Source organism: Pleurodeles waltl, chromosome 5, assembly GCF_031143425.1.
Source record: "Pleurodeles waltl isolate 20211129_DDA chromosome 5, aPleWal1.hap1.20221129, whole genome shotgun sequence".
Classification (NCBI taxonomy): Eukaryota; Metazoa; Chordata; class Amphibia; order Caudata; family Salamandridae; genus Pleurodeles; species Pleurodeles waltl.
This window is the reverse complement of record NC_090444.1, coordinates 989,500,974-989,522,482: the sequence shown is the minus strand read 5'-3', so window position 1 is coordinate 989,522,482 and position 21,509 is coordinate 989,500,974. Positions and strand designations below refer to the sequence as shown.

The 21,509-nt window shown below is 45.4% G+C and overlaps 1 protein-coding gene across 1 annotated transcript in view; it reads right to left on the bottom strand.

Annotated features, from left to right (window-relative positions):
* Positions 1 to 21,509, bottom strand: part of SOS1 (SOS Ras/Rac guanine nucleotide exchange factor 1) — a 453,501-nt gene that overhangs the window by 343,313 nt on the left and 88,679 nt on the right. Inside the window, exon 6 of the mRNA XM_069235148.1 lies at positions 11,398 to 11,541. Coding sequence (XP_069091249.1) covers positions 11,398 to 11,541 — 144 coding nt within the window. The remainder of the gene's footprint in view (positions 1 to 11,397; positions 11,542 to 21,509) is intronic.

Below are 21,509 nucleotides of genomic sequence, written 5' to 3'. Positions count from 1 at the left end.
CTAACAGATTGATACGAGGCAGGGCTTCTGCCAGAGACAAGAGGCATCTGATCTCTACCTTCACTAGAATACCTCCCAAATCCAGCAGAGATGTATTGGTCACTACCAACAGTTCTGAGTGGGGAAGAGCGAGAGTCATACCACTGGACCAATCACGTTTGAGCAGCAACCACTGGAGATTATGAGCCACCTCCTTCAAGATCTAGATGACAGGTGTCAGACTTCCTCAATGCCGAGTCCACTGGAACTTCGGATTCAATTGCAGAGCATGTATGCACCACCTGCAATAGCTAATAGAGAGGATGAAGGAGGCTAAACAGCCAAGAAGCCTCAGAGCTGCCCTCATTGAGATACAGGACCGAGGCTGAATCATCGGGATCACCACCTAAATGTCCTGGACTCCTTGCGGCAGAGGGAAGGCCCTGAAATGTACAATGTCCAGGATAGCTATAATGATTGGAAGCCTCTGCAAAGGCGATAATTTGACTTTGGCATATTCACAGTGAAGCCTCTATGATGTCAAGAGGTTCGGGGTCACCTGGAGGCGGTCTATGACGGACTATGATGAGCCTGCTGTCATCAGCTAGTCTTCCAACTAGGGGAAAACTGGTATCCTCAACCCACAATGGTGGGCAGCAACAACGGTCATCACTGCTGTGAACACCTGATGGATGCTGGCAAAATCAAAGGGGAGCATGGCAAACTGAAAATGCTCCTGGCCTACCTTGAATTGCTAATAATGTCTGTGGGACTGCAGGATGGGTATATGAAACTGTATGTCTTGCAGATCTAAGGACACTATTGAGTTGCCTGGGTCTCGGGAAGACAGGATTTGGGTCAGCTTTAGTTTTTTTTTAATTTGCCTTTCCGCAGGAAGGCGGTTAGAGGTCCAACTCAGGCCAGAGAACTCTGTGCTCCTTTGGCAATAGTGAGAGTAACAGTCCTCTTGTCTTACCAAGATCTCCTACAGCAGAATCAATGTGGTCTTCTGAAATTTGGTTCTGATGGGGGGTGGGGGAGGGGTGTTAAATATTTGGTTGGGCAAAAAGAAAAGGTGGGGTATAGCCATGCTGAATGATTTGTAAGACTCATCTGTCTGAGGTAGTTGATTAGCATCCTGAGAGGAGATGATGAAATCTGCCCCCCCCACTGGGTGATCAAGTACCACCAAAAGCAAAGAAAGGGGTTTAGCGACTTTTGAGGAAGAAGAATAGGATGCCCCTGTTCTCAAGCCCACTGCCTGGCAGATCTGCATCCTTGTGCTATAAGGAACAGGGGTGACTCCTGTAATGACAAGGTAGGCTATTACTGCCTATTTGGTAGCCCTCTGGAATAATGGCTGAACTTCTTAAAATGATGCAGAAATAGTTTGACAGTCAACTGCCCAAGATGCGCACCATGACTCTACTGGTGCCAGAGTTTTGCCTGGTCCCCTTAAGCCCTCAGAAAGACATGCCCAGGCTTCGAAGCGCCAGCTAATTACCCCCACGCCAGTGGTTCTTAAACTTTTTAGATCCACCACCTACTTTTTAGAACAACAAATGTGTGTTTCCCATCGACCTTCAATGGACATGACAAGTGTCAAGAAGTGTTTAATATAACTAAAGCATCGTGTGGTAATGCGTTGTCGTTTACAGACAGCACATTTTCTATTGAAATGCTCACTTTGCACAAACATAGTTTCAGTGAAAAAACTATACAGCACTCAAATGATGGTTTGTGGAAATTAGGTTTCTGTTAATATTTATCATTTGTGCATAACCCAGCAACGTGTTTTGATTTGTTTTTAATCCTATTCAAATGGAAAGCTTTATTTTTGCTTTCTTAACTGCTGAATGCATATGGTTCATTTAAGGGTATTTATATTTTGTTGTGTCTTGCTAAAACAAAACAATATCGTAAAGCTTTTCCTTTCATACTCCTTGTACTCCATTAAGATTTTCCCATAACTCACTTCAAAAACTCATTTCACTTTGCAGTCAGTGAAAGAGAAGTAAACACCAATCCCATGTTAAACAAACATTTGAAATGCAATGGATCTCGCTATAGGTGTTGTAAATTCCTAATTGGACTTTTCTTGCCACATAAATTGAAAATGAAAAGTAAAACAGTTGACATAAGCAAGTAAATTCAAAGCGTTTTGGCTGCGATGAGCGTGAGAGGTATTGGCTCTTTGTGTGAATGTCTAGAAAGGATCGGGGCTGGGATGAAAGGCAAACCGAAACCAGAGAAGGGGCCATCACACGCTGTAACAGGAGGAAGCGTGACGTAGTATGGATGGCCAACAAAAATGTTCACTTAGTGAGATCGCCTGGGAAGGAACTCAGCACACAAAGGAGGGACATTTCACAAAATGCACCAATACAAATAAAGCATTTTTAAAAAGCACAACAAAGAATGAGTAGCAAGAGTGGGTGTGGTTAAAAGCCTATAGAGAGATTACAACAAGCCAGACCGCTTGCTCGCTCGACCCTAAAGACAAAAGCAGAAATTTGCCGGAAGGCGTAGCCTGTCATCTGACGTCTATCTTTGAAGGACCAGCAAATGTGACATGATAAACACAGAATTTAAAGGCATATCTATTTATTGCTTGGACTTTCTGACCCACCAAAAAACCCAGCTCTAGAGACCCCCCAGATTTACAGTTTGGGAAATGGTGCCTTAGGATTCCTGCTCTACTTCCTTTTTTGCCTGGGAGAATCCAAATTCTTGCTTCCATCTGGCCAGTGAAGTAAGTAACTTTGCACAGCAGAATAATTAAAAACTTGAATCTCATTACAGCTGACTCAGGGAAATATTACAATTGTACATTAAGGAATACATCACAGTCAAATTAATGTTTGTGTTCTGGACGTGGTCCGAAATGTCCCCTTGTTGATGAAACTTCAGGTCTCACTGCAGAGCCTACAAGTGCCACCCGCCATGCTTGATTAGCAGGGCGCAAGTGGCCATCAATCCCAGCAGCCTCAGAATCAACTGTACTAAAATTCAGGACAGAGGCTGAAAGATCTGGACCATAGCCTGAATCTCCTGAACTCTCCTTTCAAAGGGAAAGACCTGAAAAGGATCCACACCCAGAATGTCTCTGATGAAGGGGATCGTCTGAAAAGGAGTCAGTTGTGACTTTGACACATTGATAGCGAACCCATAGATGACAGGAGGATCGACATAGTCTGGAGGTGGTTGATAACTGCCTGGGCCAGCCTGCCTTAAACAGCTAGTTATCAAGGTAGGGGAAGACTGGGACCCCTGACATCCAAAGGTCTGCTGCTACCATTGCCACCACTTGTGTACACCAGAGGGGCACTGGTAAGACCAGAGAGCACAGTGAACTGAAAATGCTCCTGTCCCACCATGAACTGCTGGTAGCGCACATGAGCCTGCACGGCGAGTACGTGGATGAAGATGTCCTGAAGAATTTATGCCACACCATCCAGTCTCCAGACTCAAGGGCAGACAAGACCTGGGCCAGGGTGAGCATCCTGAACTTGTCTTTGCAGAAGGTGGCGTTGAGATGGCACAGATCTAAAATAGGAAGAAGGCATCCGTCCTACTTTGGCACCGGCAAGTAGAGGGAATAACAACCATGACCCACTTCGTGCGCAGGAACCCTCTCAAATACCCCAATTAGTCAAAAGGAATTGCACTTCCTGCTGTAAGACAGACACACGGTCCTCCATCATTCGATCCGGGAACAACAAAGGTGCATTGGAGTGGCTATGAAGGGTAAGGGTCTATCCCTTTATCCCTTCCGGGCATGTTTGATGTGATGGCCTGACAAACTGTTAACTCATTGGATCCTGCCTCTAACCAGGTGGCAGCGTTCCACTAAGGGCATGCTAAAGGGGTTAGCAAGTGGGGCCGGAGAAGGTCAGTAGAATGAGTGGCGCTGTCCCTGGGGGTGGTGAGTACTATGGCCTTAGCGGCGAAACTGCTTGACAACTTGCTGAAGTGGTTGTCGGAATAGGGTTCCCATGCTGAAACAATGACAGAACTGGGCACAGAGGGAAATCACTAGTACTTTAATTTGAAGCAGAGTGGTTGGCAAGGTTACATAATAACCCGCTTTCTCTTCACCCCCTATATTAATATTCTAGAGGAAGCATTAGTAGAGGGTGGTGTCGACTTGCCTTTAAATGGCAGCCGCTCCACCTCGGTATTGCTGTATGTGGAAGATGCCATCTTTATTGCTAGAACTGCCCTGGGGCTTGATCAGATGCTTAATCATTTTGTTAACTTCCTGGACCACTTGATCTGAGGATCAACTTTTCCAAATCCATGTTATGGTCTTAGGCCCTCGGTCTACTAAGTCCAGAATTTTTATAATACATGAAAGTATTATCAGCCGTGTACCATCCCTCATCTCTGTCCAATCTGATTCCTCTTAGTTTTGGTCTTCCCTGGCGTCTGCCAGAAGTGTCCCTTTACTAGGAGTATTTTTTCTGTTTTTAATTTTGCAAACAGACCTGGACATAAACCCATTAAAATGTTGCTTGAGACTAATATGGGACTATGAGGACACTACTCCTCTATCAGTTATTGAAAATAAATTCTTAAGACTTTTATGCCTTCCCCAGAGTACTTCTGTTTTTAATACTAATAAGGAACTTGGTATAGGGTATTTGGACGATAATTTACAGTTACGGCCGCTTCTCTTCTGACTATCTGTTTGGCTTCACCCTGAGAAAAGTTTTCATAAAAGATGGAGTCTGTATCGTGTGGTCTCCATTCTATGGATTAGTTACATTCAATCTAGATTTATGAAACTTGGGAGGCCCGAATTCTTCAGTAATCCAGACTCTAACATTAAAGATGCTATTGTGTGGACTGAAAAAGCTTTCAAGGCATTAAAAACTAATGAAAGAGAAAGAGTGGCTATGTAGAAAAGTTCACTTTTAGATTGAACCCTAAGCCACTATCTGTTGAACATTCCATGAGGGAGTGCTTTTGAGTCTGTTGTTATTCCCTGTAGATGTGATGGCATCTTACCTCAGGACACGCTGCACTTTATAATGTTCTGTTCTTTTTATTTAAAAAATTGCGAAAAGTGTTTATACTTCCTCTGTTTGCTGGCACCCGTTTTACCCTATTCCATCCCACCATGTTTTAATTGATGTTACTATCTGATGCAAAGACTTGTGTTTATGAGGCTAATTTTTTATCTAGTGCAGTGCAATTACGTAACAGCTAATCGCCTACCCGAAATGTTATGCTTTTTGTCTGTATCTTTTATTGTTTCTTTTTAACAACTGAAAAAAAGATTATTTGAAGGGTCACACAAACATATCAAGTGTGTTCAAACAGTCATGGTGTAATAAGGATATTACTTTGCCACGAATCATAGTTGTAACTCCAATAATAACGGATCAATAAAATGTATGCAATCATCATATAAAGCCAATAAAAACTTTTAGCAGAAATAAACTTGGTAGTGTGCTTTCATACACTTGACATTAGACTGTGAAGGTCAGAGCAGCATTATATGGCACCCTTTCCATCAGCCCCTAGAGAGCATACCTGCACCAAAGCAATTTGGGGAAAAACAATATTGTGTAAATTACACATTCGGCCACTAAAGGGCACAGTAAATACATTTTTGGGCCTTCCAGGTTTCCTAAAGAACTGGCTGTTGCAGGAGAACAGCAAGGGCAGCCCACCACAAGCTACCCTCGCTGGTTACCCGCAAGGCCCACACTCCGGTGGAAGGCCACAGAAGCAGGCAATCTTTTGGTGTGTCTGCCCGCTCCAGTGGGCAGATGTGTTTGGTGGTGACCGCCTCCTGCTCCCACCAAACACAGGCACGGGGAGTGTGGGCTACAGGGGGGTGTCCTGGGCCCCTTCTGCTTCCTGCCAGCAGAGGTGTGACAGCTCTCCCCCCTCATCGTGGGAATCCCAGGGAAGCACAGCAGCATTTCCCCGTGTTCGAAAGCACTCGTGGGTCAGAGATGGGGTCCCCATCCCCTCCAGTTCAAGTACAACCAGGAGATGGGCTCCCCAGATGGGATACTAGCACGGGGTGGGGTCCCACACACGCCCTCTCCCCAACATGAAGAAATATCCTCCTTGAGCCGTCTCCAGGTCCAGGTCCACCACTGGGATAATTAATGAAACTGCTGTGGAGCCCCACGTGCCCCGAGGAAAGAATTAGGTCAGAGTTTGCCAAACTTTAAAATGCCATAACTCGGGTCCTGTTGGGCTGATTTGGATAATCATAGGCTCTTTTTACTCCTGGTGGCGAACACTATCCACCAGGTGCATTTGCCCTCCAGAACTCCAAAGTGGTATAGCCTTCAAAAGCTGGTCCTTCTGGCTCCCTGCACTGGTTTACCTCCTACGTAGGTGCAGAAAGGTCCAAGGCTTCCCCCAACTGGTCCTCTGGAGGAGTAAGGGAGCCAGCCTCACTAGCCCTTGGGGAGACCCACTGATCCTGGGGTCAAGTGGACAGAGTCCTGAGTGGTGGGGCCAGTGGGTTCCTTCCAGTTCTCCATAGTAGTTCCCAGATCCAGCAGCAAAGCAGACAGAATGTTTGCAGGAAAAGAGAAGAGTCTTCCCCTTCGGCAAGAGTTTACAAAGGGGAGAGGAATGGTCCAGAAGACAGGCACCCCTAACTAATCCTGGGGTGCCACATCACCTCTTCATCCCTGTCCAAACCCTCATGCACATAATGTTGGGACAATCCAAAATGGCATCATCAAGGAGCCACTGGTCACATCAGCACCTGGAGTCTCAGCTCCATGCCTCACAGACATCACTGCCAGGGACCTGCACACTAGAATTTCCAAGGCGGCCCCCGGTGGTTTGGCTCCAGTTGTCTGGGCACTCTCCTTTGTTCAGGAGGTTTGGGTAGGCCCACCCCTTGTACAATATGACAGCTGGGTGACTGATACAGAGCAATACATCCCCTCCACCCCCCACTCCTTTCCTCCTCAGGGGCAAGGAGAAGCAATGCTAATTACTCCTTTTGTGTGGGGGCTGCCTTTGATCCTGTTGCGGCAGAGAATGTAATTATTGGACACAGTAGGGTGACAACAGGCCTGGGATCTGATACTGAGCTGAGCCAGGGGAATACAAAAACTCTGAATGACCCACAAGATGTACAGTTATAGTTTTGGAAGTGGCAAATTAGAATTTCCTGCACAGGTTATACTTTAGTTCAAGACGTCAATGGTCTCTCTAGCCCAAGAAGGGAAACAAGACTCTAAAGCAGTTCCCTCCCCAAGTGTATAATGGAGAGTAAGTATAGTTAGAACAGTAAAACACACTGACATTCACCAATAGTGCACACCTCCCTCATGAGGCTTTTCACAGGTGAATGCCTATACCTGCAGAGTCCTCACTGAGCCAAGCTACCTGTGCACTGTTACCGGCCTGCACACAGCAGTAGTCTCCCACAGGTAGCCCACACGTGTGCCCACGAGTCTGCACACATGTTCACATGTACCCAGTCAAGTGCCCCTTACCATTGCTGCACTGCAGCAGCCTTAACGTAGAAGGGAGGCACTGACAGTAAACATTCAAAATCTGTTTACCATGTGATTACCATGTGTGAGACACTGTGTAAGGAAATTTCTCCTTGCCATGGTTACCCCCTAACTTTTTACCTTTGCAGATGCTAAGTTTTGATTGAAGGTGTGCTGGGACCCTGCTAACCAGGCCCCAGCACCAGTGTTCTTTCCCTAAACTGTACCTTTGTCTCCACAATTGGCACAGCCCTGGCACTCCGATAAGTCCCTTGTAACTGGTACCCCTGGTACCAAGGGCCCGATGCCAGGGAAGGTCTATAAGGGCTGCAGCATGTCTTATGCCACCCTAGGGACCCCTCACTCAGCACAGGCACACTGCCTCACAACTTGTGTGTGCTGGTGGGGAGAAAAAGACTAAGTCGACATGGCACTCCTCTCAGAGTGCCATGCCAACCTCACACTGCCTGTGGCATGGGTAAGTCACCCCCCTAGCAGGGATTACAGCCCTAAGGCAGGGTGCACTATACCACAGGTGAGGGCATATGTGCATGAGCACTATGCCCCTACTGTGTCTAACCAAAACCGTAGACATTGTAAGTGCAGGGTAGTCATAAGAGTATATGGTCTGGGAGTTTGTCAAACACGAACTCCACAGTTCCATAATGGCTACACTGAAAACTGGGAAGTTTGGTATCAAACTTCTCAGCACAATAAATGCACACTGATGCCAGTGTGCAATTTATTGCAACATACACACAGAGGGCATCTTAGAGATGCCCCCTGAATACCAATCAGACTTCTAGTGTAGGCTGACCAGTTTCTGGCAGCCTGCCACACACCAGACATGTTGCTGGCCACATGGGGAGAGTGCCTTTGTCACACTGTGGCCAGGAACAAAGCCTGTACTAGATGGAGGTGCTTCTCACCTCCCCCTGCAGGAACTGTAACACCTGGCGGTGAGCCTTAAAGGCTCACCCCTTTTGTTACAGCGCCCCAGGGCATCCCAGCTAGTGGAGATGCCGCCCCCTCCGGCCACTGCCCCCACTTTTGGCGGCAAGGCTGGAGAAGATAATGAGAAAACCAAGGAGGAGTCACCCACCAGTCAGGACAGCCCCTAAATTGTCCTGAGCTGAGGTGACCCCCTGCCTTTAGAAATCCTCCATCTTGAGTTTGGAGGATTCCCTCAATAGGATTAGGGATGTGCCCCCCTCCCCTCAGGGAGGAGGCACAAAGAGGGTGTAGCCACTCTCCAGGACAGTAGGCATTGGCTACTGCCCTCCCAGACCTAAACACACCCCTAAACACAGTATTTAGGGGCACCCCAGATCCCAGGAAATCAGATTCCTGCAACATGAAGAAACAAGAATGACTGCTGACTTCAAGCCTGCAGAGAAGACAGACGACGACAACTGCTTTGTCCCCAAGCCCTACCGGCCTGTCTCCAACTTAAAAAACCTGCAACCAGTGACGCATCCGACAGGGACCAGCGACCTCTGGAGCCTCAGAGGACTGCCCTGGACTAAAGGACCAAGAAACTCCAGTGAGCAGCGGCTCTGCTCAAAACCAGCAACTTCTTTGCAACAAAGAAGCAACTTACATAGACTGCACATTTCCCGCCGGAAGCGTGAGACTTCACACACTGCACCAGATGCCCCGGCTCGAGATCCAGAAAACAAACACCACAGGGAGGACTCCCCGGCGACTGCGAGCCCGTGAGTAGCCAGAGATGACCACCCTGAACCCCCACAGCGACGCATGCAGAGAGAATCCAGAGGCTCCCCCTGACCGCGACTGCCTGTAACAAGGGACCCGACACCTGGAACCAGCACTGCACCCGCAGCCCCCAGGACCTGAAGGAACCGAACCTCAGTGCAGGAGTGATCCCCAGGCGACCCTCTGCCTAGCCCAGGTGGTGGCTGTCCCGAGAAGCCCCCCCTGTGCCTGCCTGCACTGCTAGAGTGACCCCCGGGTCCCTAAATTGATTCCTATCTGAAACCCAACGCCTGCTTTGCACACTGAACCCGGCTGCCCCTCTGCCGCTGAGGGTGTGTTTTGTGTGCCTACTTGTGTCCCCTCCAGTGCTCTACAAAACCCCCCGGGTCTGTCCCCCGAGGACGTGGGTACTTACCTGCTGGCAGACTGGAACCTGAGCACCCCTGTTCTCCATAAGCGTCTATGTGTTTTGGGCACCTCTTTGACCTCTGCACCTGACCGGCCCTGAGCTGCTGGTGTGGTAACTTTGGGGTTGCCTTGAACCCCCAACGGTGGGCTGCCTATGCCCCAGAACTGAGACTTGTAAGTGTCTTACTTACCTCACAAACTAACCTTTACTTACCTCCCCCAGGAACTGTTGATTTTTGCAGTGTGTCCACTTTGAAAATAGCTTATTGCCATTTTGACAAATACTGTATATGATATTGCCTTTATTCAAAGTTCCTAAGTTACCTATGTGAAGTACCTTGCATTTTATGTGTTTACTTCAAATCTTGAACCTGTGGTTCTTAAAATAAACTAAGAAAATAAATTTTTCTGTATAAAAACCTACTGGCCTGGAGTAAGTCTTTGAGTGTGTGTTCCTCATTTATTGCCTGTGTGTACAACAAATGCTTAACACTACCCTCTGATAAGCCTACTGCTCGACCACACTACCACAAAATAGGGCATTAGAATTATCCAAATTTGCCACTTTCTTACCTCTAAGGGGAACCCTTGGACTCTGTGCACACTATTTACTTTGAAATAGTATATACAGAGCCAACTTCCTACACACCGGTGATAAGGCTCACCAACAGAACAAAGTCCAAAAAACTGGTGATTAAAAAGGCAAAAAATCCAGGCATGATGCTCAGTGCAACACTTGGTCTTCAAAAAGGCAAGTTCAGTCATAAGGCATGTCCATAAAGGACGACTGGACATCGCTTGTAAAATCTGTCAAAAACAGCCAGCCGTGGCGAAAACTGATACCAATGGACTGGCCAATGGAATCTGTGGTATCCCAGCTACCAAATTGCGAATTTGGCAGCGTAGCGACTGTTCTGTATGGCGTGGCTTAGGACAGGGTGAAGGTCTTCCAGGACATCTGGGAGGACTTGAGCAAATAAATCCCAGAGAGCATGGAAATAGCAGCCCAGCAGGCAACTGGCATTTACTGACTGACTGGTCTATCACTTCAAAGATAAACCTTGTCAGAAAACGTTCTATGACTCAGCAACAATTGACCAAAAAAGCCCCCTAGAGATTACTGGAGATAAAATAACCTTTTCTCTTCTGTCAAACATACTGCTGGGAACCTCAACCTACATGAGGTATTTGGACACTATGGTGCCGCTCAGATTTTTCTTTCTTTGGCCATTGCTCATAATCTCATTGAACATGTATACAAATGCACACACACATATGTATTTCAGTTTCGTATGCAACAGAGCACACCCTTAACTGACATTAACAGAGTAAACAAATGTATTACCTCTCAAAGTAGGGGGTTAAGGATACTCTTTCTTTTCTAAATTTCACAATATACAAACTGGTAATTCCTCAGTTTTCAAGAGTCAAGAAACATATTTAATTTCTTGAAAGGAGAATCCTTACCATGAAGGTCTGAAGAGAGGCACCATTCTCCCAATAAGAAGCAGCCCTTGTGAGACTACTTTTTCAAGCTTGAAAGAAAAACTTTGACAAAAAAGACGAATTGGAACGATTATATGAATGAGCTATTAAAGAGACACCATTGGTGAACTACATTACTGAATGATTCTATTAGGGCAATGTGGATTTTTTTTTCAAAAAAAGCTTGTAGATCTAAAACAGGTCCAAAGGCTGGAAATTATAAAGTAAGCCTTTGAGTAAAATTAAGAGATTTGGGTTAATCTAAAATGCAAATCTATCTTGGAGGTGCATGCATAGTGAATAACAGATATAAAAAAATACTGCTTACCTCTGCAAGATCTTCAAAACAGCTCCCGACTAAAGGATGGGGACTGCTTTCATCTGTCATTTCCACAGTGTCTTCTATATGACCCAAAAGTTTTACACTAAGTTCATGAATATCAACTATACGGCTAAAAATTGTTTCTACAACCTGAAAAGCAGAGAGTGCAAATTTATTGTCAAAAACGTAGAAACAGACTTTCCATACTATTTCTTTCACACATGAACCACATTTTCAGGATATCTTCCAATCATTGATTTGCTTATGCTATACAATATGATTAATGCATTAACAGGAAATGCTGTAGTTATTTAACCTTTGCAATCCCAGAGCCCGTTTTCAGGTCCAAAAGTCAATTTTATTTTATTTTCTCTGTGCCTGACAAAAAAATTAAAACGTGCTGCAGACAATCAACACTACACAAATGTACTCACTTTAGCTCAAAATAATTAGATTCAAGAGAAATGTTTTATGAAAAAAGACTTTGTTTCTAAGGAGGAATCTTATTAGTCCCAAACAAGCTGATTCTCTTCATTCTAATATATGCAAGCATAGCAAGGTACGTGCTAGCATTAAACAGAACAAACTGGCATGCTTTGGTTTACATTAAAGGTACCGGTTTCTATTCAAAAACCTAAGCACACAAAGGTAACAATGTCATATCCAGTAACATACTTCTGTTAATCCATATCGCCCTTCAGACTACTAACACCACTGGTTAAAATACGAAAGCAACAGCTTGCAAACCTGTTTTTTCTGACTTATTTTCAACTCAGACAGAGCCAGCATGCAAGTGATGCTTTGAAATCTAAGTAGGGATTGATTACTTTTGTTAAATGCATTTTTGTCAGTTAAGAAGAAAAAGCACTGCTTTACATATGCCAATGTTAAACCACCCAAAGAAGCAGCTTATACAACATCATAAGTCATGGGGTCTCAATTTGCTGTGATACACTCAAAGATGCATGGCCAAAGCCATCACCAGAAAGAGATGAATCTTGCAAAAAAGAAAACATGCTTTATTAATCTTGAACAAAACATCTTTGCCTTAAACTAGACACCATGTATCACTGATATGCATTAGTCCACATGCTTGACCCCATGGTTAGCCCAAATAACTTGCTCTTATTAAGGTTTCGCCATAAGACTGATGCAGCATATTGGGCAGTGCATTCGAGCTCACAATTGATTTTTTGAGAGTACATGGTGTGGGCAATTCTCCTTGAACCAGTGTTGTTGACTTCCTTCGCTTATGAGAATTTGGTATTTCCCTTCTGGTCTCTATTTAAACTGATCTGAGGTATGTTGTTGGTGCCTTTCCAGGCGTCATCGTGGGAGTCCAGGGTCCGTCTTGGATGTCAGGAGATGAATAAGGGGAGAGGTGACGCAATCATTGAGAGGGAACCCTACCTCAGCCCACAAAAATTACACAAAGGGGGAGAAAAATTGACCAGATACTTTTACTAGTTTTCATAAACTGCTCCTCTGGAGGAGCGATGAGGCAATACTTCTTTTGACAGTAATAGTCACAATATGGTTCTCATTACCAATGCTATTGTAAAGGCCTAGGATACTTGGCAAAAGGGCAATGATCAGCCTCGGCACCTGGCCAGCAGAATCTTCAACAGTCAAACTTTTATCTGCAGATTATGCAGACTAACACTGGAGGAATCAACCCAAGTAATTTAAAAGTAGTGTAAAAGAGCAGGAGTGAAAAGGAGGGTGTTGTCCAATCTGGTCTGAAGTCCTCAAAAATGGAGCCCTCTCTGAGGATAGAATGTGAGACTGCTACCCTGAATAAGACTTCAATCTCTGACCCACTGACTCTTTTTCAAGGAAAGGACGTTGTTAGGGAAAATGGAGACCGGAGTCAGAATGAGGAGCATGACTCAGTATCAATTATGTGGCATCTAACACTTGGAAAGATTTATGTATGTTTGCATTTATGTGGTATTTGTATAGTGTGAACCTAGCTAAAAAGGTATGGGAGCGCTGTATAGGGTTGAATATCAGTATAATGTCAATGATTGATAGGAGAGGTAAGTTATTGGACCGTTACTGCATTGGGATGCAGCGTTTTTTTTAAAGCGTTGTGTCTTTAACTATTTCCTAAATTGGAATAGAGAAAGGGTAGCCCTTAAGGATACAGGGATGTTGTTGCAGAACCTGGGAGCACAGCTGGAAAAGGCCTGCTGTCTATTTTTTTTGTTGTTTTTACGCTTCTTAGTCTCCAGTTCAATGGTGGCAGGAATGCAGGTGTGCGAATAGCCACCTGATATAATGTGCTTGTCTGCAACAAAAGCATGGCTGCTGCTTGTGAAAGCTTTCTGAATGATGCAGGTAGTTTCGAAGATAGTGCAGGATGGCAAAGGGAGCCAATGGAGTTTCCAAATGAAGGGGGTGATATAATCAAATTTGTTCCAGGTCTGGATAAGACAAGTTGCAGAATGTAGGATGTCTTTAAAGGGTGCCAGTGTGGAGTCTAAAGGACATGGAGCAGAGGTTTACCACTATCCAGATGCAAGAGTATGAGGGCCTGAACAGCATTTTTGAAGTTGCTTTCAGGAATAAATAGTTACTTTCTTTAGAAGAGAGGCTGCCTTTGTTCTTTTGGCAGTAGGGTCCTAGAGGGTGAGGTTGGTATTCCTAAGTGATTTCAAGAACATTTAAGGTTCATGTCATCTAGTCAGGTTTGTACAGTTTTTTGCTTGTACTGCTTGGCAAACAGACATTCTTGTCTGGGGTTGAGCTTCAGGTAGGCACTGGACATCCAGGTCTAAAGGAGATACTGTTTGAGGCTTTAGATGACAGGAACAGAGTAGACGGTCTTTCAAGAAGAGTTGTGTATCATCAGCATATTAGTGAATACTGATGATGTTATCTTTAAGCGGAGCTCTATGAGGATTCATGTTGGGCCTGAAGAAGACAGGAGACAATATGGAGCCATGGGGGACTGCCCAGTGATAGGAATCCTTTGGAAATCGAAGATGCTGATGTAAACAAACCAGTGTTGACTGAAAAGGTAAGAGGAGAACCAGTAATGAATATTGCCAGTAAATCAGATTTGAGACTCCAGTTGAGTGTTGGATGACAGACTTTGTTGAAAGCAGTTGCGAAGTCCTGCAATATCAGGAGGCAGGGGTCATGTAAGAAACTGGGATATTAATTGAGAGTGGGTAAATACTCAATTAAAGTAAAAAAAAAAAAATGACAACATCTGGGTGAACCGCTAAAGTCACTAAGTATGGTAAACAGCATAAACACTTAATCTAGAGGTAATAGAGAAAGTATTTATGCAGTACTAAACAGTAGTAAAGTCTAAATGCAAAACAAATAAACAATAAAATCCCAAACAAATTTAGAAAACTATAGTAAAGTTTATTAAACAAAACGACTAAAAAAACAATAGTGTGAAAAAGAGATATGACTTTTAAAAGATTTAGGTAGAAATAGCGCCAGGAAGCACAAAGTGCCAATGATAGCCAATGGTCATGGTACAACAGGATCTAGGTGCAATATGATGCGGACAGTGATGGATGGTGGGTGGGATACAGTAACCACAATGATCAAAGATTTTACCTTCAGACTTTCGTCCTTTAAGACCCAATCCATCATAGGAGTACACTTCTAAAGCCTCCCACCCCCCTACCTCCCTTACAACTTCAGAAGAGGAACTTAGAGGTTCACAGGCAGAGGCCAATAGGAGAGTCAAGTACAGGTACAGATCCCACTGGTCAGTAGTGCAGTTGTAGGAGAAGGCCTCTTGTACCACATTGTTTCTATATAACTTAACAGGTGTTCAGCGTTTTGACTCCTGGAGTCCAATTCTTTGTCTTGGGTACAAGAGGGAAAACAAGCCCAGTCCACTAGGCTCTTTTGAGGACTCAGGCAGCAAGTTCAGTCCTCTTCTGGAGGCTCAAGAGTGTACACAAGTGGGTGACTGCAGATGCCACATTTAAGCCTGTCATAAACTAGTGGGTGGGAATGGTCCCTGAGGACACCCTAACAATGGGGTAAGGATCCGTGGAGATAACACTACTTTGGGCATTTTTAAGATGGCCGAAGTCTTCAGCCACACTCAACTTTGGTTCTGAGGGTTGGGGGCGTGTGTATGGAGGATACTATGGTCATTCTAGTATCCTTCTACATCAAACACTAAAATCAAGTTTGAGGCAGTGTCTGTATCCACAACAACCTCAGAAACGGATGTCTGGTAGAACAAAACTGAGTTTTCAGTAACCAAAATGTCTTGGCATCCTACCGTCACGCTTTGAAGTGTGTCCCAAATATCATATGTAAACTCAGCAGACTGGTCAAAGTAGCTCACTGTGATTGGATGATTGGGTCCTCATTGGCTGGGAGTGCTGGGGGGACATGGAAAATTAAGGACTCTCTTTAATTGTCATCTAACATTTGCCTATGAAAGGGGAGGCTTCTTGGACGTGCACCGCAAGTGTCACATAAACATTTTCTCAATATCTGTGAGACACTGCTTTGAAGGATGACAATGATGGGAGATTGCGAGGAAGGTGTAGCTGCTAGGGGAGAAGTAGGCTTGATGTTGTCGATGTGCTGTTGGATAACCTTTATTTTTTTTCAATATACAAGATGCTGAATGCATTGCACTGTAGCCTTTGGGATAGGTAGGTAAGGCAGAAGCTTGATGCATGATAGAGTTGTTGATGTTACTTACCTTATAACCATCTATTTGCTGCTGATAGACCTGCTCTTCTACGCATACCACTGCCATCTAGTGTTGGGCCCTGGATGTTTATAACTTATCTTTCTGCATAGAAGTCAGAGTCACAAGACTTGTTGCAACTCCACTCTTGGGCCACAATTCACTAGCACACTGGCTCCATCTCAGAAACTTTTCTGCATAGCAGGCGAGTAGTGTAAGTAGAGTGCAGTGTGTGTTGTGCAAAGTAAAGCAAGTAAAGAAGGACATAGAAACATCTGATCCTTGCTAACTTCCGAGGAAGAGTAGGGCCCATGTGAATCTACAGCACTCTATGCTAAAAAAACAAAATAGATGGTGGGGGGCGTAGCCAACCAACATGGCCACCCAGACGTGATTCCCAGTGGCTCCGCTCAAACCCCACAGACACGAGGATAGAGGTCTCTAAATGTGAGCAGGACAATTGCTCAGACCCGTTGAGGGGGTGAGGAGTATTGGAGACAGAGGTGCGCCGTGTTTCAGGCACCGTGTTGGAGCGCTGACCGCATATGGCCCTGCGTGGCGCAACGGGATGGGCCGGCGTGGCGGGTGAGGCGGACCGATGATCGCGTCCATGCTGCGCTGCGAGTGAATGGCAGGCTCAGGTTCAGAGCGGGGGTACCGCAGCCCTCTTCTACCACTGGAAACGCTTGCGGCTGTGGTAGTGGTGTGTGTCCTGGGAGGAGTAGGATTATAATAGAGGCAGTGGTGCGAACGGTGAGTGAATTGGACGGGACCCGGGCCCTCACGGGCGATGAGCGTTGAAACTGGGGACCATTGGGGAATGCAAGCAGGGGTCTGTCTCTCCCTCCTCTGACGAGGGGTGAAGGGGGGTGGTGAGGATCCTGGACACTCAGTATGGGGCGCGTTGGTGACACTGCCTGACTTCAAGATGGTGCCCATCGTCAGGATACAGGGGAAAACCACAAGAGGCTTTGTGGGCGCCCTTGCAGAGCCACAAAAGTATCACCCTCAAACTCCCTTGAGACGGGGATATACCGAGCCTGACCTACTCAACGTAATGAACTCAAGTGACCGGGCAAAAGACACGGTAGCAGGCGCCGTGACTGAGGGTGGAGTGGGGAGTAAGAAGGTGGTGATGACCTGAGAGGAAGCCTATGCCTCGACTGAAGCCCCAGTCTAATAGGGTCTCCAATTACTTTGCACCCGCCAGAGCAAGTGGACACACATTGCCACAGACAGACTGACAAACGCGCTTTCAAAACAGAACTTCGTGAAGAACTAACGGCTGATATAAAGGCCACATTTGATGCTTTCAAAACCGAAATCAACATCCGGTTGCCCTCCTTTCAGGCTGATATGGATTCAGTGGGGACCCATAAACTGGACCTAGAAGCGAAAGTCCAAGAGATGAAACAGCAAATGAATCCTTTGGAGGGAGAGGTGACCCAACTCAAGACGCAACTCCAGCTCTCTCTTCTCAAGTGCAAAGACTTGGAAAATCGCTCCCGGAGAGACAATATTAGAGTGGGAGGGCTGGAGGAAGGGAGTGAGGGTGCAGACATGGATGCCTTTGTGGTTGGTCTCTTTTCCTCTATCCTAGGCTCTGACCATTCTGAAGTCCAATTGGAGCAAGTACATAGGGGTAGGGACCCACACCGCAAGCGAAGGAGGGAGGCCTAGAGACATTCTTGCGAAACTGAATTAATTCAAAGTAAAGGAACGAATCCTCCAACAGGCGAGAAAGCAGGAATCTTTGGCCTTCCAGGGTGCAGAGTGCTCATTATTTTAGGATACTGCTCTAGCAAAGCTGACCCGAAGGCTGCCATTTCGACCAATCACGGACGCATTGTGCAAGAAAAATGTTAGATACAGATGGACATTTGCTTTCGGCCTCGGTTTTGAGCTCAACAATAAGCTGCATCATTTCACGGACTTCGAGGAGGCGGTAGTCTTGCTTGGCTTACAGGAGAGCAGTACGGCAGGGGCGGCCAGGATGACAGGCAGAAAATAACAACAGGGGGGGGGACCTCTACCTCCTCAGACCGGTGGAAACAACCGAAGAGTGGGAGGAGGACTACCAAGAAATAATGCATCCCACCAGGAACGAAAACAAGATCAGGATCTGTCGCTAGACAAGTGAGGGGCCCGGTCATGGGTCACACGAGAATTCTCATTCAGGTCGCGTGAGGGGAGGGAACCCCCAGAGCGGTATACCAAAAAAGGCAGCGTTGAGACTTGTAAGGAATTAGGGTGACCAGTCAGGGTTTTTCTCTTTCTCTCCATGAGCAAAAGAAAAAATAAATTGGAAAAAAGATGAGTGAAGCTCACATATGACGCTTTTGAGGTTTCAATAAGCAGTCTCTGTGGGGGAGGAGAGAGGATGTGTTTTCACTCCCCTCCATGAAGATCTTAACAAGGTTTCAATACATACGACTATATGTTTGCACGTTTATAACTGTTTCGATGTTCTTCTACGTTTTTAATTATTTTGTGTCCTCACTTGTCAAGGGTAGGCACACTAGGGGGTGCACGATATCTCCAGAGCTCTGTTGTGTGCGGCAAGGGGTGGAGGAGATCGCAGGGCAACCAGGGGCATGGGGTGACCCAGTCATGGAACTACCTACTAGACTAATATGATGCTAGAACTTCTATCATGGAACGTCAAAGGTCTGAACTCCCCCAATAAGAGATCGCAGCTGGGGAAGTTCTTAGATGACCATCACTTTGATGTTATTGCCCTGCAAGAAACACATCTCAAGAAGGGGGAAGGACATTGACTACACCACAAACACTACCCGCAGGTATACTCAGCCTCAGCGACAACAAAACATTGCGGGGTTGCCCTGATGTTCCACAAATCCATCTACTTCAGGTTTTGGGCACGAAATAGGACAAAGAGGGCAGATATTTAATGACTAAAGGCAATCTTGGAGGGAGGGTATGTACAGTGGCCACTCTACGCTCCCAATAGTGGGTGACGCAGTTCCTCTTAGGTTTTATAGATAAGCTGGAGGGCTATGCCAAGGGGGATGTTCTCTTACTGGGCGATTTCAACTTTATATGGGACAATATCAAAGATACAACCCAACCCCAGAGAGCGCAAATAAGTTCCTTTGCAAAGATTCTAAAGACGGCCTTCAACAGGTTGGGGCTCATCGACTCATGGCGTACGCTCAATCCCACGGTGAGGGACTATACTTTCTTCTCCCACTCACACAGATCCCATTCAAGGATCAACTATATATTTATGAGTCAACCCCTTCGACAAGCACTTAGAACGGCAATTATCATATCTGATCATGTGTTGGTGTGCCTTGTGCTCGACTGGCCCACCACCGGCTCTGGTTTTCGCACATGGTACTTCCTCCAACATTTTATGCTTCGGGATGAATTGCGGAGGACTATTAGAGACTTTTTTCAGAACAATGACACAGTGGACACCTCCCCTCTCATTAACTGGGATGCATGCAAGGCATAAGGTGTAAAAGCATCTCTTTAGCAACTTCCCTACACCAATTAAAGGCCAAAGAAGATAGAATCTAGAAAACGAACTGACGGCCGCAGAACTGGCCCACAAACATTCCCCCTCTTGGTTGGTGCACAAGGTGATTTCCATCAAAGGAAAACTGCAATCCCTATATACAAATAGAGCACAAATCGCAATGCTATGACTCAAGAAAACGTACTCTGAAAAGGGGAATAAAATAGGCACACTCTTGGCAAGACAGTTACGCACCAAACAAGCTAGGGATTACATAGCTCAAATTCGAGACGAAACAGGTGAACATCACTCAGAAGAGTAAAAAGCACAAGCCTTAAGAGATTTATATACCCGACTGTACAAGTCAGACAGACCAGAAGCCACAACACAGGGCACATATCTCCAACAAGCAAACCTCCTGCAGGTATCCCAGGAAACCAATGACACCTTGATGGAGTCTTTTACAACGGAAGAATTGCAGAAGGCCATAGACTCTCTTCCTCTACACAAAACACCGGAACCAGGCGGGTACAATGCCCATTTCTATAAAACCTTCAGTGCGGAGCTAACATAGCACCTCACTGATTTATTCAATCACGTTAGAACGGGACATGCAGTGTCCCCCACCATGGGAGTAGCCCTAATCACACTTATCCTCAAAGCTGGGAAGAAAACCCAGTCCTGTGCCTCCTACAGGCAGATTGCCATTCTAAATCTAGACGCAAAGCTATACTCTAAAATCGTGGCCAAGAGGATTGAGGAGGTGTTACCAGACTTGATTCACCCAGACCAATCTGGATTCATTAAAAGGTCACCAAATGCACGATAACCTTAGATGAGTAATTCACCTGATGGAAAGAGTGACAAAGACACCGATCCCAGCAATGTTACTGGCGCTAGATGCCTAGAAGGCTTTTGACAGGGTGGAGTGGTCCTTCTTGGTGGCTACTCTGAGGCGGTTCAGGTTCAGTGTTCAGGTTCAGTGACCAGTGTTTTGTTCTGTCAATGTAATACATTAGTGCTCTTTTTATGTCTAACGTATGTAAGGCTCTTTCGGCTACTGAGTCTGGTTGTGGAAAAAAGACTGGGAGTTCCACTGTTTGGTTTAGGTGGAATGGTGATATAACCTTTGGTAAGAATTTGGGATTTGTACGGAGAACCACTTTATGTATTTGTATAAAGGGTTCTTGTATAGTAAATGCTTGTATTTCACTTACTCTTCTAAGAGATGTGATAGCTTTTAGGAAGCCTACCTTCCAAGTTAAGTATTGCATTTCACAAGAGTGCATGGGTTCAAATGGTGGTCCCAAAAGTTGTGTTAATACAATATTGAGGTTCCACGAAGGTACTGGTGGTGTTCTCGGGGGTATGATTCTCTTTAATCCCTCCATAAATGCTTTGATAACTGGGATTCTAAAAAGCGATGTTGAATGTCTAATCTGCAGATAGGCAGATATTGCTGTGAGATGTATTTTAATAGAAGAGAATGCTAGTTTAGATTTTTGTAAGTGTAATAAGTAACTTACAATGTTCTTTGCGGAAGCATGTAGTGGTTGAATTTGATTATTGTGGCAGTAGTATACAAATCTTTTCCATTTGTTTGCAGAACAATGTCTTGTAGCAGGTTTCCTAGCTTGATTAATGACCGCCATACATTCTAGTGTAAGGTCTAAGTGTCCAAATTCTAAGACTTCAGGATCCAGATTGCTAGATTGAGCGATGCTGGATTCGGGTGTCTGATCTGTTGTTTGTGTTGTGTTAACAGATCTGGTATGTTTGGTAATTTGACATGAGGTACTACTGATAGGTCCAGCAGTGTTGTGTACCACAGTTGGCGAGCCCAGGTTGGTGCTATGAGTATTAGTTTGAGTCTGTTTTGACTCAGTTTGTTTACCAGATAAGGAATGAGTGGGAGAGGGGGAAAAGCGTAAGCAAATATCCCTGACCAACTGATCC